The sequence below is a fragment of the Athene cunicularia genome (genome assembly GCF_003259725.1).
Source record: "Athene cunicularia isolate RWA chromosome Z unlocalized genomic scaffold, athCun1 chrZ_part2, whole genome shotgun sequence".
In the NCBI taxonomy this organism is placed as follows: domain Eukaryota; kingdom Metazoa; phylum Chordata; class Aves; order Strigiformes; family Strigidae; genus Athene; species Athene cunicularia.
This window is the reverse complement of record NW_020799143.1, coordinates 13,365,427-13,384,248: the sequence shown is the minus strand read 5'-3', so window position 1 is coordinate 13,384,248 and position 18,822 is coordinate 13,365,427. Positions and strand designations below refer to the sequence as shown.

Sequence of the window (18,822 nt, the reverse complement as noted above, 5' to 3'; positions counted from 1 at the left end):
ATTGTTAATTGTGTTCTTACAGACAAGCATACAAAGGCTTCAGAATCACAGAATCATCTAGGCTGGAAAAGACCTTGAAGATCATGTAGCCCAACTATTAACTTCACACTGACTGTTCTCAACTACGCCATATCCCTAAGTGCTATGTCAACTTTACAGGTTAGGTGTAATCTGACTGAATTCACATTATTTCCCAATTCCTGCAGAAATGGCTGGCTTATGGCTTGCTCAGAAGAGCAAGAAGCTGACAGGTTACATGCCACTACAAGTGACTGGTCCTCTCATTAGTACTATTTGGTGCATTAATACACATACCCAGGGTCCCAAATAGGCAGGTAGAAAAGGCTCTTTCCTCTGTTGTAGAAAGAAAATAACCATTAAAGCGAACACGTAAGGTGACAAGCCTCCTTCTTCAGGATGATCAACACAGCACAACTGTAAAAAAAAATTGTTCAGTCATTAAGGCTTCAAGTGATACCATGAAAAGTACTCTTTTAATTACTATTCAGAAATCTATCACATTAAAACACTGACAGAAACTCAGACATCTTTGAGCTCTTATAAGATGGACTTTGTTCTTAATGCCTGCATATTTACTGGAGTCATGTTATTACCATAATATTTTCAGTGTAAGAGCCATTGGATGCAGACTGGCAAAACAGACAGCATACAGCACATTAGCAAAAATGACAACGCATTTTATGTCAATACAGTACAAGTCAAACTTTTTCAGTCTTTTTCTTGAATCATATTTTAAATCCATACACACAAAGTTTTTGTCCTGGTTCAGCCAGGATAGAGTAAAGTTTTCCCCAGCAGAGAGAGAGGGGGAAGGGATCTCCAGCCGGGTTATTCATACCATGCTGATGTCAGGTCCAGGGGCGGAGGCTTTTTACTTTCGCTTCTGGTTTTGGTTTTTGCCATACACGTGGTCGGTTTGCTCCTTGATCATTCAGCGGTATTTCTCTGTATATCTTTTGTCTTGTTCACTGTTATTGCTGTTTATTGTTGTTACCATTGATACTGTTGTTATTCAGATTGTTCCATCACTCTGTTGTATTAAATTTCTTGTTATTTGAGCCGAGGTCTGTGTTTAACTTCCGACCCAACTGGCGCGGGTGGGGGAGGGGCAACGGCAACGTGTTCTCTCATCCCGGCAAGGGTTAAACCTTGCAGAGTTTTAGATCAAGTTATTTTAATTCACAAGAAAGTTTCCATCTACATATGGAAACAAGCAGCTTTTTCCTTAATATTTTTCATGATGGATTAAGTTTATGGGAAACTGGTAGTTCCATTTCTTTTTTGGTAACAGAGCAAGAGATGTACAGTCTGCATACCACCAGCTGAAGCTTAAAATTACACTTCTGAAATTTAGTGGAACATTATAAATAGCACACAAGTGATAATTACATAAATTATAAAATTTACAATTTAAAGAAAATGTAAATATCCCTTTTCCAACTTTTTCTAAAGACAGTTTCAACAACTGTTTTCTAAACCACACCTACAGTCTCACCAGCATAGTATCAATGTTCATTTGATATCTATTCAAAGATGGTGGAGTATAAATGACTCTTACCTTCGCCCAGTACCTGAAGGCAATTACTAAAGTTACTACAGTAGGTTCCAGTTTTCCAAGTGTAGCCAAATGGCTTGTTGTCAGCCAAGCATTTTCATTCCCTGCACTCACTTTACAAATAAGGCCACTGAAACTCAAAAAGAAACACAGTAAAACATCTTGGAGCTTTTGTAAGAACAGCCATGTATAAGATAACATCTCACAAAACGGTGTAGCAGAAAGCTATAAGGAAAGACTTATAAGCCTCGCAAAAACACTGTATCTATATTAAAAGAAGCACGGAAAACCAATTCAATTTATGGTTAGGTTGAAGATATATGCATTATAATTTTCTATTGAAGTGTTTTCAAATGCAATTAAAATTTAAGTATTTGCTTCTAATTACATTAATTCACTAAAGTAAAAATTACAGTACTAATTTCTTTCATGAATCAAAAACATTTTCCCATACCACACCCATCAGAAGATCGTTTCTGTGCTGTTTTCACAGCACAAGAAGCATTTTCAAATAGTGAAAGTTCAATGTAGCGCAAATAACTGGTAATATTTCTGTATCAGTAGGTGTTCACAGAATGTTTCATGAATCTTAAGCAATATTCCATTAAATGGGCAGAACATCTTCCACTTGCTCTCACAATACTGATGAAGCTAAGCAAACTGATCTTGCCCTTACAGAAATCCATAGTTTAATATGGTATCTACATTACCATAAGGAAAGGAAGTTTCTGCTTAAGTAGTTATCCCAAATGGAAGGGTAAGGGTACATGCTGGAAGCCATAATGGTTGAAGGGACTGGAAAATACACCACTGAGGACAGAACAACCCTTACCCTCTTATTCTACGTTAGGAATGACTTGCCCATGAGTGTTAGTTTGTGTTTCAAGATCCATGGAACTGTAATAATTTAGTACAGAAACATCATTTTTCAGATGTTGGTACATATAATTTACATTGCTATATACTATTAGAACACACAAAGTGACAACCGAGACCTTTGCTTTTCTCTGCACACCACCGTTGGTACTCTAGCATGGAAATCTGCATCAACTTCCATAAAAGATTCTAGGCAGGGAAAAAAAAAAAAAGCCATGTTAAAGCATGGTTTTGACAAAAAAAAAAAAGTTGAAATGGATGCAACTAGAGGAGTACAGCTAGAACCTCAACTTCTTATCAAAATGACTAATTTTGAGACAAATAACTCAGTACATCTGATAGCTTAATCCTGTCACTTTTAAAAGCAAGTTTTTCATATGTGATGGATAGAGTATGGTCTATATGATAAATACTGTTAAGAAAATTTTTTAAAAGGAATTTTTCAAAATTCATATTCACAGTAGGTATAATTAAGTAGGTATATTTTGGTTAACTGCTGGCTTCAGTAATCCAGGCATACAGACAGACCAATGACATCTGTAAAACAATGCTAGTGTGAAAGACAAAAACCCCACAGTGTTATGTCAGTACTAGACAAAAAGAAAATACCCAAGTTTATTTTCCCTGGTAATCTAGAAATACTCTATGTAAGAACAGGCTTACTGACATAATGTATTGTCTTCTTGCTATGCTTAATTTTTATTTTTCCTCTTATTCTTTATATAGGTTTCCAAATACAATTCAGCTACGTTTATATTTTGCCACTAAAAAAGTACAGATGCCACTGCAGTCCCTTCTCCAAGTGGAGTTCATTGATCCAAATGGGGATTATTTTTTGATGCCTCACTGTTTCACTGGGCCAGGTAGAAAGAATACTATGAAACAATTTCAGACACCCAACTCAAATTCTGAAATGGCAAGGTTTTCTTAATGTTACCTAGCCATTTGGATACCATCTTTGAAAAACATCTTGCTCTTACCACTGGGGTACCTCAAACACCTAATGCTCTGTCCCTGTATCTTCTGCTGCATAGAAAAAGGCTTTGCACAAGATGTTAATGCAAATATTGCTTCCTTTCAAAACACATTAGAGATCTTAAATTCTTACGGGATCTGGGCCTTCATTCCTCCAGTCTGGCTGAAAAATAACCCCATTCTCAAAGATTATAATGGTCACCTGACCAGACAAGAAGATGCACATACAATGGAGGTGGAAACGGCAATAAGAAAAATCTAGGTCAGTAAATATATGTAAGTTGTATACACATATTTGGAACCATACTGTCCAATTTCCCAACTGTGGGCATAAAGCAAAGCAAGAAAGTAGTAAAGCTACTTTTTGCAATCTACATTTAAAAAGACAAGTTTCTTTCTCATCTTTTCTTTTTTTGCCTGCATATGCTTGAATTGGCTTAAGTGCATTTCTTTTAAGACCTTAAACTTTACTTGCCCATATTATTGCCTAGAGTTGTATTCATTACCTGAAAAAAAACACATGTCTGTATGCAGTCCTTTGTACATGGCCTCACTGCATTAACAGGCTTGTGCACTTAAGTATAGGAAAAGAGACCCCAATCTTAAAGTATGTTACTACATTTCTGACCACATGTTAGAAGAGCTTAGGCTACTTTCTGTACTACACATGGCTAATAGAGCAGTCTGGGGAAAGCCAGACAGCACAATCTACCTTCAGTTCAATGATGTCTTCACTTACAATGTAGAAGAAAGCCTCCCACTACAAATTTCTCATATCAACAAAGAATTGGACTTCAGTAGTCATAAAACTGAATATAAACCCAAAGTCACTTATGCCAATGTATTATTTCCTGAAGTATTTTTCAGTTTCACATCTTTCTAAAAACAAAAAAAACAGCATGTGGTTTACCTGTTTAACAGAGGTGGAATTCAACAATACTAAGCAGTAATAGTTTAACAGAATTAGAAAGGCAGCAATTTCTTCTTACCACTGTTCTGGAGACTTTCTTGCACAAGTAAGAGAACATCTGGTTGAGTCATCTGTCAGTAAAAGTAACAAAGCTGTTTTCATAGCTGTCAATAAGATCATTTCTCACAACTCGAAAATTTTAAAACATTACTCCTAGGCCACTTCTGTTTTTCTTCCAGAGAGGGCAGAAAGAAGGAAACTTCTCTTACTCCTTGGCTATTACTAAATGGTATCAAAAGGAGCACAAACTCCACTTATTTTGAAGAAAAAAAATTAATCCTGGAGTAATTGTAAGTAAAGCTATTTTCACCTCTATCAAAGGCTTGGTTGGGGGAAAAAAAAAAAAACACCAACACAAAGACTATTTCATTGTCCTTAGATATGACTGCCTTCTGATATAATGGATCTACCTCACAAAAGACTGGAACCATAGCTTTGTTAAAGTTAGATGCAGTTTACAAATTTGGATCATTCTTTTTTCCTGTGTTTCCATCTTTGTTTCCTAGAAGAAATACCAAATTTCAACTATGAGACTGCCAAATCAACTACAGCAGGAATAAATTGATAAAATCAAAAGCATTTCAGAGTCCTTAATTTCTTTCCAATGTTCAAGCACAAAGATGTATAGAAAGAACTAATATGCAAATCAAGACTTGAAATTACTTCACATATAAATGACCTAAGACAGTTTCATGGCTCAAAGTTAACCTAGCAATCACTCTGATGTGCATACATAAGTACAGAAACAAGATTATGGAAGTGCCATTTAATCCAGCTATAAGATAAATAATGATCTGTCTCACAGGACTGCTAGGAATACATATGTTTCAAGTGTTTTCAGTTTTTCAGAAGAAAGATTCAATAAAACAAAGCTGCCTATTACTGGTGTATGAAGCAAGGAATGTTAAAAAAGAGCATTTTAATGTTAAAGCTCTGTTTTATCTAATGCATTTTTATAAAAAATGCTACTACTACATTGTAAATTATATTTAAACTATAATCTACATAGAGGTGTGTCCTGATTGAGGCGGGGATGGAGCTAATTTTTTCTTCTTAGTAGCTAGAACAGAGCTGTGTTTTGGATTCAGTATGGGATTTGTTATGAGAAGAATGCTGGTAATACAGTGAGAAATCAAGCACTTTTCAGCTTCCCATTTCCTGCTAGTGCACAGGTGTACAAGAAGCTGGAAGCAACCACAGCCAGAGCAACAGACCCAAATCAGCCAATGGAATATTCCATATCATACAATGTCATGCCCAGTATATAGATGAAGCTTGTCTGGATAGCTTGCTCTCACTTCTGCTACTCCAGTTTCAGGATTTTCTCTCCTCTGGGTTCCCTAGCTGGGAATGGGCCAAACATTGGTGGGCGGGTAGTGAGCAATCACATTGTGCATTACTTGTTTGTTGTTGTTGTTATTATTGTTGTTATTATGATTATTATTATTATTGTTTTCATTTTATTACTTCAATTATGAAATTGGTTTTATAGCAACCTATGAGTGTCCTTACCTTTACCCCTTCGATTCTCTTCCCCATTCCCCAGGGTGGAGGACAACGAGTGGCTGCATGGTGTTTGGCTGCCAGATGGTTTTAAACCACGACAAGGTGAAAACATTCAAAACCACTCAGACATACTTAATAAAATAGTCTTACTTACATTGGCGGGAAACTGGATATCTATGTTTATGTCTGAAGTTTTGAAACCAAATCTGCTATAGGAGGAGCCATACAATCGCAGTGAGCACTCTGTAACAAGAAAAATTACATTGTATTTACTCTATACCTAAGTCTAAGTCTGTAGCTACTCTATGTCACTGTCAGTAGATCTTAAACCTACTCCTAGTTTTGATAACGACAGGAAATTAAGGTTCTTCCAACAGAACAGAATCGTGTTAGGAAATCCTGCATTCCATGCTGTTGCTAGTAAAGGTTTATCATGAAGGTCAGATGTCCCCTACGCCTTGTCCATCTTTACTTTTTACTACAGGTCTGTTTGGGTCATGAGCACCACTGTAATTTAATTCTCACACGGGGTTTTATCACCCCATCATGTCATTCAACAGACTAGTAGCTAAATATACTGTTTAAGAATTTAGCCAGCCAAACATTTTAATTAAGTTTTCAATTTGAGACATCAGTTGTTTTAAAGTTGGCTATCTAGCATTTAAAAACAAAATGCAAATAATACCTGGCATTTTTTGACGCAGTAAGTTTTCCATCACTATTATAATGTTGAGCCTTTCTTCTAGATCTTCATTATTTAAGCCAAACTCCTGTACTACATTTTCAATAGCAACACCAATAGCTTGTATTTGGGAAGGTGTTGGAGGTGGCAGAGTAGTCAGCAGCTGTTCTTCTTGTTTTTCCTTTAAAGACAGTAACACCAAAGTTTTAATGATTTCCTTGAGTTGCTTGATGTGCTAGAATGAATGCCTGCAACTCATTCCAAGTAACACCACCATACATTTTGCAGATAATGGAGGTAATTGGAATCAAGAACATCAAGAGAAAAACTGTGACAGGTATAAAGAATTAGATATTCCAGGAGGCTTCGGTAATGTGCAGAGGTAAATATACATGTATTTAGAATACTAAAAAGAGAGTCACCAATTCTTTCATCAGCTATGAAGTGGCAAAGGGTGGGAGTTAAAGAGAAAGAAACAGAAAACCTGCAGAAGACAAATGTTTTTGTCCACTTCAAGCTGAGATGGTAAAGGGAGTAGAAGACACTTTAAAAAAAGAAAGTAAAACTGAGGCTATGTTGGAAGTTATTTGGATGCTTATGTTCAAAACAAACCTACTTCCTTTATGTATACACATGTCTGTAATACTCCAGGAGTTCCTAATTTTTACAGCATTTCTGAATTGAAATCTTCACCCTGACATACAGGTTTATAATTTCTAATTTTCATACCAACTATATTTGCTTATTGCTACTCCCCATTGCTCTGGACTTGATCAAAACTCTTCATTGTTGGAATATGACAGTCAAATATACAAGGATACACATAACTAGTCTACAAAACCAAATATAGAACAGCATACAGAAGAGTCAGCTGGTATAGCTTTATTATACTTCAGTCACCAGTAACAAAATATTACTGAGTTATACTGTAAATGAGGACTTCTTTTAATATTAATAGGCATGAAAAATACAAATTAAATTCCAAAACTGATGGAGGAAACAAACTCTAAGTCCCAAGTTTATGCTTTTTACCAGCATCACTAAGTAATAGTTTTTAACAAGATTCAAACATGGTAAAAAATGCAAAATCACTTTAGAAGCAATGCAGTTTCACTGTCATTAGTAGGGTGAGGAGAGTTTCATAAATCTACATTTTATACTTTTTCTTGTCCTTAACTCACCTTTAGGCTTTTCTTGTGTCTTTTTTCTTTAATATGCTTATGAGCAAAAGCCACCGACTCAATCAAAACAGCACATAATTTGCAGGTGTATTTTGCGGATGGGTAGCTTCGAGGTTGCTAGAATAAAGATAGTAACAAACCCCTAAAATATAGAAAGATACTACCTTCATTTAATTCAATACCCTTGCTAAGTTGAACAACTCTAACCCTGAAATCCTGAAACATTCACTTTAGTTCTCCTAACTTCATCTTTATAGTCAGAAAATTTACATAACAAATATAATGCCAGAAGAATGGTAGTACTGGGTCAATCAAACCCAACACCTTGTCTTTTACAGTGGAAAATACCCAATGCCCATGGAAGAATATATTTACCAAACATACAATGAAAGTTTCCTGGTCCACTGCCCCAGCATCTAGTGATCTGATGTTAACTCATGAACTAAAGGTGCTGCCATTTTTGTTGCTTAAATTGCTCCCAAACCAAGATTTTGTTATAGTAGAAAACCCAAAGAATAACCTGCATTCTCTTTACAATTCATTAACATCACTCATTTTATACATTACATCAATTCTAGAACTAGACTTTCTAGCTACAGTCAGAGAAACTACTCAAAGTGTACCCTCTATATTGTATTTACAGACAAAAAAATAGGAGAGAACTATATAAGTAAACAGTGGCACCTTCTTCAGTCTATAAATGCAGTCTCTCTTCAATCGTTCTTCAGCTTGCTGCAACCCTAGTAGTTCTTTTGCTGACAGCACAGATTCATCTATGACTGGACCATCCACTTCGTCTTGATCATACTCATCTTTTCTAGTTCTTCTCGATCTTCTTGGTTTTCTAAGCATCTTCATTTCTTCTAAAGAGTTATGAGAGCAAATATGTCAAATAACTTCAGAGTACAACACAGCCTTTTTTTATTCTTTAATTACCGTTCTGCTTATGTGCAAGTCAAAGAAGATAGAAACCATGTACTCTTCATGGTTTCAGAATCTATTCTGTGCAAGTCTGATAATAGCAAGAGCATATATTTATGTCATAACCTATAGTACCTTTGTTCTGAACTACTAAAACCCACTAATTTGTCGCACTGAAGTCACCAACCTTATTTAGATAGCTTTGTTAAAACTAGCAAAAAAAATGAAGTTAAATGCAATAGATTTCACTGCCTAGTTGAGACATACAAGTAGGTATTATAATGAGAAGGTAGAATACATCCAAAGATTTCAGGATGCCTGGTCTGGCTTAGGCAGATGAACAAGCTAGAAAGTGAGCTGACCCACAGACCTCTAGAATTAGAGCATAGGCCAATCTGAATGATTTGTAAGAGCTAAAAGCATTATGATACAGCACTGCCATGGCTTAGCGGACATACAAAAATTTATTATCGCCAGTGATAACTGCCTGTTAACATCACTTGCTTTTCAACTAAACCAGCATATGGTTAAGTATTGCCTTTACATTATGAAACAGACAAGTGGAAAAAAAACCCACAACCTTGTTGGCTATGTAAGTCAATAAATAATTAACTTGCTAAGTATTTGCAGACATTGCTTAATAAAGCTATAAAACTGGCAGAATAAACAGAAAGTTTATTGTATTTACAGCAAAAGTTCTGGAACAAATTCACATAAATACCACTTCTACTTTAAAGCAAACTTTTTAACCATTTTGGAGCAGGTATTGCTACTGGTCCAAAGAATACCTGTAAAAATAGTCTCAGGTCAGATTTTCACACAACTTTAGATCACATATTACCTTTCCTTGAACAACTAGACAGGCTGTCCAGATGCATGGAATTTCTAAAGTTCCCTACTTCTAAGAAAGATTATGCAACTTCCTTAGACTCCAAAACCCTTCTCACAGCATGGGGTTTTTGTCTGTAATAATCAGAAAAACCCAAACAAACCACAACTGCTCTACCAAAGACATCTACAAAATTTCTTTCCTGTGACCACAATTTTTGTCTGTGATAACTGGCAAAAAGGAAACAACCTGTCTGCATATTTTGGACCAGTTACTTGGTTCAGTTCACCCAGCAGCATGCATGTGCTAGTGTTGTACACAGGAACAGGAAAAGAATGGTAATACAATCTCTTTCAGCAGCAACACAAGTTTATGATGGAGTAAACAGAACTGAGCCTTAACAGGTTGCGAAGACAGTGTTCCAGAGGAAGCTCCAAGGAGCAGAAACAGAATTCCAAGTCTCTGAACTTTACACATCCTTTCCATTTTCCATGCTGACACTCCTGCTCAAACTTCTAAGACCTGCCACAGTTGTTTGACTACATTTTTACAGTTCTGTGTTGTCCTGGTTCAGCTAGGATAGGGTTAAGTTTCCCCAGCAAGGGGAAGGGATCTCTAACCAGGTTATTCATACCATGCTGACTTCAGGTCCAGCACGGCAACGCGGGAAGCTTCCCTTTGTGGCTTTGGTCACGAGAAGCATGCGGCAGCTGGCTGTGTTCACTGTTGTATTTTTCTATGTATCTTTTGTCTTATTTACTGTTATTACTGTTTATTGTTGTTGTTATTGCTATTGTTGTTGTTCAGATTGTTATTTATCACACTGTTGTATTAAATTTCTCCTTATTTCAACCCTGGGGTTTGTGCCTCACTTCCAGCCTGTCCGGCCTGAGGGTGTTGGAGGGACAACAACAATGTGGTCTCCGGTCCCAACAGGGCCTAAACCACCACAAGTGTATACAGAACTTGGAGAAAAATGGGCATTAAATTAATGTTTTTGCAGGAAAGCGTGCAACAAGGACCTACTTACCAACTGCTTCTGTAATCACTAAGTAACTTTAAAATAATTACAAGGTAATACTTCTAATATTTGGTAGTTACAGTAGCTACAATATAATTATAGGTTAATGACTAAATAAAGTACTAAAGGCAAGTTAAAGCTCCTGCAGAAAAATCAGTGCCTCAGATTTGAGAAGCCTCCTTAGGAGCTAGAGTAAAAAGGCATAAAGGTAAAGGAAAGTGACAACTGCATGAAAGAATTCAAGTAAAATGAAATGCTAAAATAAAAATTTTTATTAACTGTTTGCTACTTGACACAGAATTAGAGGTTTTGAAGGCACCTCGCAAGACAAGTTATACCATGCCTATGCTTTGCAGCTGGAGGAAACTAACTGTTAATCATGAGCAATGCTCACCTAACCTGTTCTTAAAGGCCTTCAGGTACATACTCCATGAGCTGCTCAAACAATCTCTAGTACTTCCCTACCTTCACCATTAGAAACTCTCCCTTTACTCCTCATCTGAACCATTCTTGGTCAATTTTAGGCCCATTGCATTGTATCCCATATATTGGAAAGATGCACTTCAGCTTTTTAATGCCCTTCCAGACAGCTGAAGACTGTCACCATGCCTCCCTACCCTTGCCTTCTGCAGAAAGATTGGGAATTGTATACAGTTTGTGTAGTTTCTGTTTGTAATGTGCCCTGGCATTCTTCTTCCTTTTCTTTGGACTGTTTCCATTTTATTCATTCAGGTGGGGTGCCAAAGCTGGACAGAGTACTGCAACTGAGTTTACCAAAGACTTACAGAAAAAGAAATGCTTCAGACTGTGAATCTTATATTTTTTCATGCTCACAACACCATGGCACTGACTATTCAATTATCACTCGCCAAGGTGATCGGCTCTGATGCAGGTGTGTCCCGCAGCAAAGCAGGGCACCACAAGGGTGCGAAGTGGGGCTCCTGAGCTGGGGGAACCCCAGGGGGGCACAGAGACCCGCCAGGAGCTGGCAGCTCTCATGAGTGAGCAGCTGCTGAGGCTGGGCAGGGTCAGGAGTAACAGCAGCTACCCCCTGCTCCCACCACAGGCAGCCCCAGGGAGCAACATCCACCAGAGCAGGTGGGGCACCTCAGCCAGGGTGGCAGTTGGCACCCCTTTGAAGGAGGGGCATTCCACTGGCCAAGTGCAGAGGCTTGAAGCTCACATAACTTAGCCACTGGACACCGTTCTGTGGCCATCTGCACAGGCCAAGGGCACTCATCCTACCTGACCCCCAAGGCAGGCTGGCAGGCAGGCAGGCACTTGTCTGAGAGCAAAAGCTGCAGCTCTGACTGGGGAGTCTGCACCATCTACCCCAGCAGTGGCTGATGCGTCCACCCAGAGGGGGCTGCTGAAAGGAGAGGCTGCAGTGCAGACCTCAGGCTGCAGGAAGGGTCTGGACCTTTCTCCTGGGGAAGGAACAGGCATCAAACCTGCCTGCAAAAGGTGTGCCCAGGCAGAGGACTTCCTGCAGGCTGCAGGAGGCAGTGAGAAGGCTGCATAGCATCAGGGAGACTGGGGAGTTAGATAGCTGGTTCCAAGCACAGTCTGCAGTGAACCCACAGCCCATGGCCAAGCAGCCAAAAACTCCCTCGCCAGCATGCATGTAAGGGAGGGGAGGCAATAATGCAGAAGAATGGAAGCTTGGAAAGGCAAGGACCTGCAGGAGGAAGAGGCTTCCCTCGAAGCCTGAGGTGCCCCTGCAGAGCTGCTTCACTGCTCTGCATGCTGAAGAAAAAGGAACCATCACATCAAGAAATGATGGAGCTGAGGAAGGCAGCCTGATCTGCTCCCCGTTTAACAACCAATGCAAATAAGAAAAGGCAATGAGTGATAGTAGTAGGCGACTCTCTTCTGAGAGGCATGGAAGCGTCCATGTGCCAATGTGATGCATTCTAGAGAGGCATGCTGCTTACTGGGGGCTCCTATCAGAGATGTCACTGAGAGACTACTGAGCATCATACAGTCCACTGACTGTTATCTGCTGCTGTTGTTTCATGTGGGCACCAGTGACACATCCAGAAGCAGCCTGAATTGTATCAAGAAGGATTACAGAGCGCTGGGAGTGGCCACAAGGAACTCTGGAGCACAGGTAGTTTTTTCACCAGTCCTTGTGGTCAAAGGGAGAGGGTCTGAAAGGGCCAGCTGAATCTAGCAAATCAACAAATGGTTATAGGACTGGTGCCACAGCCAGCAATTTGGCTACTTAGACTACGGGATTTGCTTTGGGAGACCTGGTCTTCCGGGGGCTAGTGAGGTTCATCTGTCAAAGATAGGGAAGAGCATCTTCAGCCATAGTCCTGTCAAACTGCTGAAGAGGGTTTTAAAGTCTCCAGGGGAGGGGAACCTCAATCCATCCCACTCCTACCACCTCAATGCAAGTGCCAGCAATAGATGCCCAGAGCCTAGAGAGGAATCACAGCAGCAGGAGAGAGAGCACCTCAAGAGCAGCACAGAGGAATTCCAGACACATCAGCCAGTAAGTCAGCTTCATCAGGGGGCAAATTGAAATGCCTCTGTGCAAATGCACGTAGCATGGGCAATAAACAAGAGCAGACATGCATGTCTGCAGGGCTACAATCTTATTGGCAGATTCCTATGACTGTTGGAATGGAAGGATACAGGCTCTTTAGGAAGGACTGGCAGGGAAGACAAGGAGGGGTGGGGGGGTTGCCCTCTATGTCAGTGACCAGCTGGAGTGCAGGAGCTCTGCCTGGGGATGGATGTGGAGCCAATTGAGAGTTTGTGGATCAGGATTAAAGGGAAGACAGGGATAGGTGATGTTATAGTGGGGGTCTGCTACAGGCCACCCGACCTGGAAGACTGAGTAAGGCTCTCTACAGACAGACAGGAGCAGCCTCATGTTCAAAAGCCCCAGTCCTTGTGGATGTCCATCTTTGCTGGGGCCAGGGACAGTGGGATTGAGTGCACCTTCTGCCAGTTTGCCAACACCACAAAGCTGTGTGGTGCACTTGACACACTGGAGGGAAGGGATGTCATCCAGAGGTACCCTGACAGACTTGAGAGGTGAGCCTGTGCAAACATCATGAAGTTCAACAACACCAAGTGCAAGGTCCTAGACATGGGTTGAGGCAATCCCATGCACAAATACAGGCCAGGTGATGAGTGGATTGAGAACAGCCCTGCAGAGGAAGTACTTGGGGTATCAGTGGATGGAAAAATGAGTATAAGCCAGCAATGTGCACTCACAGCCCAGAAAGCCAACTGTACCCTGGGCCCCATCAAGAGAAGTGTGGCCAGCGGGTTGAGGGAGGGGATTCTCCCCCTCCGCTCTGCTCCAGTGAAACCCCACCTGGAGTACTGTGTCCAGTTCTGGTGACCACAAGATAAAGACATAGACCAATTGGAGCAAGTCCAGAGGAGGGCCACAAAGATCATCAGGGAGCTGGAGCACCTCCCTTATGAGGATAAGCTGGAAGAGTTGGGGTTGTTCACCTGAGAGAAGGCTCCAGGGAGACCTTACAGTGGCCTTCCAGTACTTAAAGAGGGCCCACAGGAAAGATGGGGAGGGACTCTTTATCAGGGAGTGTAGTGGTAGGATGAGGAGTAACAGTTTTAAACTGAAAAAGGGGAGATTTAGGTTAGATATAAGGAAGACATTCTTGCCTGTGAGGGTGGTGAGTCACTGGCACACGTTGCCCAGAGAAGCTGTGGCTGCCCCCTCCCTGGCAGTGTTCAAGGCCAGGCTGGACGGGGCTTGGAGCAACCTGGTCTAGTGGAAGGTGTCCCTGCCTGTGGCAGGGGGGGTTGGAACTAGATGGTCCTTCAGGTCCCTTCCAACCCAAACCATTTTATGAATCTATGATTCCGATTCATTACAATTTAAGATTATTCTCTAAATATTATTCTTTATAATAACTCTTCCTCCTTCACTCGTACAGCTGATATTCATACTTTTAAAAGGGCATCTGCACACCTTCTGTATTTTATACTATATATAGGTAATTCCTCCAATTGTGCAAAGTTATTTTAACTGTCCTTCCTGCTTTTCTGCACTGAGTTCCTACCAGCTCCACAGCATATTCAAATTTAAAAACACAAAGTAATAAGCATGCTGCCTTCATTCACCATCAAGATATTATCATTGAACAGAATCCTCATAGATGCTTGCTCAATGCTTCGTATCATTTTGACATAATCTTTGTTAAGTATTGCCTTAGTTATCTAATTAGCCCTGCAACTCTGTTTATTAATTTGATCTAGAGAATTTTCCTTTAGTTTACTGACAGAACTGTCAGGTAAGTGTGTCTAAAGTACTACAGTACTGGTACTAGCAGTATCTCTGAACTGCTTCTCCCATGTTGACAGGGGGCTGATCACTAAAGAAATAAATGAGAAGGACTTAACATTTTTTTCTTGACAAATCCATGTTTACCACTACTCATCAATACGTCACCTTTCAAGTACTTGTAGTAGGTTATGTTATTTGTTCCAGAACAGATTTCCGAGATAAAGTTGCATACCATTTTTTGAATTCCACTTTTAAGAGATTCTTGCCCTTTCCTATATCATTTTGCCTTAATCATTTCTTACATATGACTGTTGGAGGTTCCAAAAATCTAATTCAGTGAATTCCTGAAGTTTCACAGAAAAAAATTCATTAAACCCAGCAAATTTGAGAACTTGCAAAAGTATTACACTCTTTTCTCCTCATCTGAGGTTGAACTTAAGTGTGCAACTTCCTTCTAACAATAAGACACACTGGACCCTTGCTCACAGTTTATCTTTAATGACAGGTGATATAAAGGGAAATGACATTCAATTCCTGGACTTCCGGGTATCAACCAGCAATAGCTTTCCTTCTCAGCAGGGGGGGCAGATCGATACTGTCTCTGGGCCCCAGTCTTAACTAAAACAAGATAGATTTCTTGTTAACAGGCAGTTGTTCCATGTTAGCTGCACCTCATCTGTGCCTTAGTCTTTCTTATTTTACCTATTACATTCTTTAAAGCCTCCTCTGTTTGCTTTGACCTACTTCCTTCAAGTACTCACACTCAATGAAGATCTTGTATTTATCATGTGAGCCTGTTCTTCCTTGCATTTCAATACTTAGGGCTTGTAGTCTCATTATTAGTACCAATAGCCCATAGAGAAGTTCAATATGCATGAAGAATTAGTTTTGTGTTATTGCTGTATTACTGTTGCTAGTATTAAGTTCTCACAACACCTACGAGGCATTGTTTTCAGTCTTAATTAAGATACATTGTTACAGACCTTATCAGTAGCTCCAAAACCCTACCCTGTATCAACCTGAAACATCACTTATCAGCCTTGACAAATTCCATCAAATTGTAGCTCAAAAACTGCAAACAGGGACACTACACACATTGCATTCTACTTACTCCTACCACTTATGAAATAACAAACACAACATAATCTACAAAACAAGTTCTGCATCATTCGCTGTAACAATTTGTTTAAAGTGCTGCAGTACAGTATAGTCAATCGCTTGCAATATATGACAAATTAAAACGATTCTTTAAGAGCGAATCTGGAAATTTTACTTTTCAGTAACACACAAAGAAAGCTACTTTACTGGATAGCTATGTAAAAGCAACCAAGTTCATTACCTGAGCTACCTTTCTGCATGTCTGGTACATCTTCACTCATTAAGTCTTCCTGAAGTTGTCGTCTTACATTTCTATTTCCAGCACCTTCAACTTCATGAAAAGAGTCCTTTCTTGTCCTGCTATGCACAGGAATCCTGGCAGAGGATCTGTACTCTCTCCAGCTGTCTGAAGTACCACGATGGTCGTCAGATACCCACTTCTTTATTTGGTCTTTCTGGGTATCATTTAACTTTGATCCTTGACTGTGAGTTGTGTTTTTAAGCGAATATGAGCTACTCGAAACACTACGTGGCCCTCGCCTGGGACTGCGTCCATAATGACCTGGTGTTCCCTTTTTCTTTTGCAGGCTGGTATTTATTTTATTGCTATGGCCATTTCCATATTCATCCATGACTTTGTAGTCTTTCTGTAAGGGACTTCCTTTTAATTCCTCTTGATGTAAAATTTCCTGTTCCTTATTTTGTTTTGCAAAACATTGTTTTCCAGTATCTCCCATGATTACTGCTGTTCAATTCAGTGATTCACACCTAGAAATTAAAAAGTAAAATTAAAAAGTAACAAGTTGCATTTTAAAATTAATCAAGCAATAAACATTGGTTATTATTTGTCATGGAAATCTCAACAATCAAAGCCCTGGCTCTGTAATACCATCAAGGCAAGCAAGTCTCAGTAGAAAGAAAAATTTGCTCCAAACAAAAAAAAGGCAGTTCAAAATTCAGCTAGATTTCTTCTCTGAAAATGTCTAACACCTGTGGGTGGTTCACAAAATGCAAGACAGCCTATGGCTTTTTTGGGTATTAAGGTCCAGACACCTTTAGGACAGGTAGCTTTTAAGAGTCCACATCAGTCTCAGCTCAGTACAGAAAAGCTTTGAGAGGAACTTGGAAAGGAACTTTGTAGCATGTAGAATATGTACGAGGCAATGGACCCAGAGAATGAACCCAAATCCATTCTACATCATCTGAATATTCACCTTTCCCCACAGCAGACACTGTTCACCTTGTTAAGGATGAAAATTGTGATCAGAGGAGATAGAAGTGTAGAAGTTGAGCAACAATCTGTCAGACAAATATGATAAAATGATTAAGAAACAATACTGCGCTCTCGGTGCACTTTGCACATTTTATCTAGATCTCTCATTACTCAGTATTAAGTTATTTCATATTATTTTAGTATTCTTTAAAACATCTGGGCTACTTATTTTCTCTCTTCTCCCCGCTTCTCCCTGACTTGGTCACATCCATGTTCTTACTGTAAAAGATTTCCAGGGAGCTGTAATTCCAATGTTAGCATAAACCTGTGTGGAATGTGAAAGGGGGAGTTCTCTGGAAGAGACTGGCTAAACACACGTAGGTAGCAGCGGTCACATTGACACTGAATACTGTATGATTTAAATATAGCCACTTACAACCAAACAAAAAAAAGTGTCTTCTTTTTCAAAAGACGTGTATGTGTTTAAGGATACAGAGAAGGCTGTAGGGCATTTACACAAAGCACTTAAGCAGCAGGAAATGCCCTTCTGTTGCCTTTAATATGGGAGTGTCATGGTTTAACCCCAGCCAACAACTAAGTGCAATGCAGCTGCTTGCTCATTCCTCCACCCTCCCAGTGGGATGGGGAGGAAAACGGGAAAAAAGTAAAACTCGTGAGTTGAAATATGAAGGGTTTAATAACTAAAATATAATAACAACAACAAAAGAAATAAGCACCAAGAAAAGACAAGCGATGTGCAGTGCAACTGCTCACCACAGCTGACTGATGCCTGAGCAGTGATCCCTCCCCAGCCAACTCCCCCTAGTTTCTCTACAGAACATGACATCCTATGGTACAGAATATCGCTTTGGCTGGTTCGGGCCAGCTCTCCTGGCCATGCTCCCTCCCAGCTTCTTGTGCACCTCCTCACTGTCAGAGCATAGAGTACAAAAAAAGTATCTAATTTATGATGAAGTGCTCCTTAGCAACAACTAAAACATCAGCGGATTATCAACGTTATAATCACAGCACTATACCAGCTATGAGAAGGGAAACTAACTCTATATCCCAGCTGAAACCAGGACAGGGAGTAGAGTAGCTGATTTTCTTAAGTGCTTTTTAAGTTCTGCACACCCCAAAAGCACCCTTAAGCATTTAAGTGTCTGCTTTCCACAGGCATGAGGCTTTCAGCATTTATCCCCATCTTAAGCAGAAGAGAAGGTTTTTTTCCTCTTACATGAGTGGCTAAACAAGTAGGATTCCTGTCCTGAAGACCTGAACTCACAGCCCACTATGTACAACTGTGGAGATGCAGCTATAGCAGCTAAGAGCCGAAAGAAGTTTCAAACGCCCATGGCGAACTTGCTTCCTATTTTAGGAAAGAAACTGCGCCAAATCTGAATTTCAGAGTTAACCTAAAAACAGCTCGTTTTAGAGTCAAACCCAGAAGCAACGCCCGCACCCAGCCACCAAGCTGGATGACGACACACTCCCTGCACTGAAGTGAGCCAAGACAAAGTTTACACCCGCCTCCGGCTCCCAACCACGCCGCGAGGTGCTGTCTCGCCGAAAACGTGCACGTTTGCACTTCCCCGCCAGAGAGACGCTGTTAGCCGGGAATTCTCTTGCTGGTTGTGACCGCTGCCCGGAACGCTATGCAGGGCAACAGCGATTCTCGTCCTCCGTGCTTGCTTTTTCTCAGAA

At 40.0% G+C, this 18,822-nt stretch overlaps 1 protein-coding gene across 4 annotated transcripts in view; it reads right to left on the bottom strand.

Annotated features, from left to right (window-relative positions):
* TUT7 (terminal uridylyl transferase 7) overlaps window positions 1-16,668 on the bottom strand; it is a 35,646-nt gene extending 18,978 nt beyond the window's left edge. For all 4 annotated transcript variants that reach the window (XM_026866124.1, XM_026866125.1, XM_026866127.1 and 1 more), the window contains exons 1-9: window positions 16,147-16,668; window positions 8,451-8,626; window positions 7,767-7,883; window positions 6,589-6,766; window positions 6,058-6,146; window positions 4,417-4,468; window positions 2,572-2,641; window positions 1,580-1,706; window positions 316-435 (exon numbers count right to left, since the gene is read on the bottom strand). In XM_026866124.1, the coding sequence (XP_026721925.1) occupies window positions 316-435; window positions 1,580-1,706; window positions 2,572-2,641; window positions 4,417-4,468; window positions 6,058-6,146; window positions 6,589-6,766; window positions 7,767-7,883; window positions 8,451-8,626; window positions 16,147-16,642 (1,425 nt within the window). In that variant the 5' untranslated portion in view covers window positions 16,643-16,668. The remainder of the gene's footprint in view (window positions 1-315; window positions 436-1,579; window positions 1,707-2,571; window positions 2,642-4,416; window positions 4,469-6,057; window positions 6,147-6,588; window positions 6,767-7,766; window positions 7,884-8,450; window positions 8,627-16,146) is intronic.
* Between the last annotated feature and the right edge of the window lie 2,154 nt (window positions 16,669-18,822).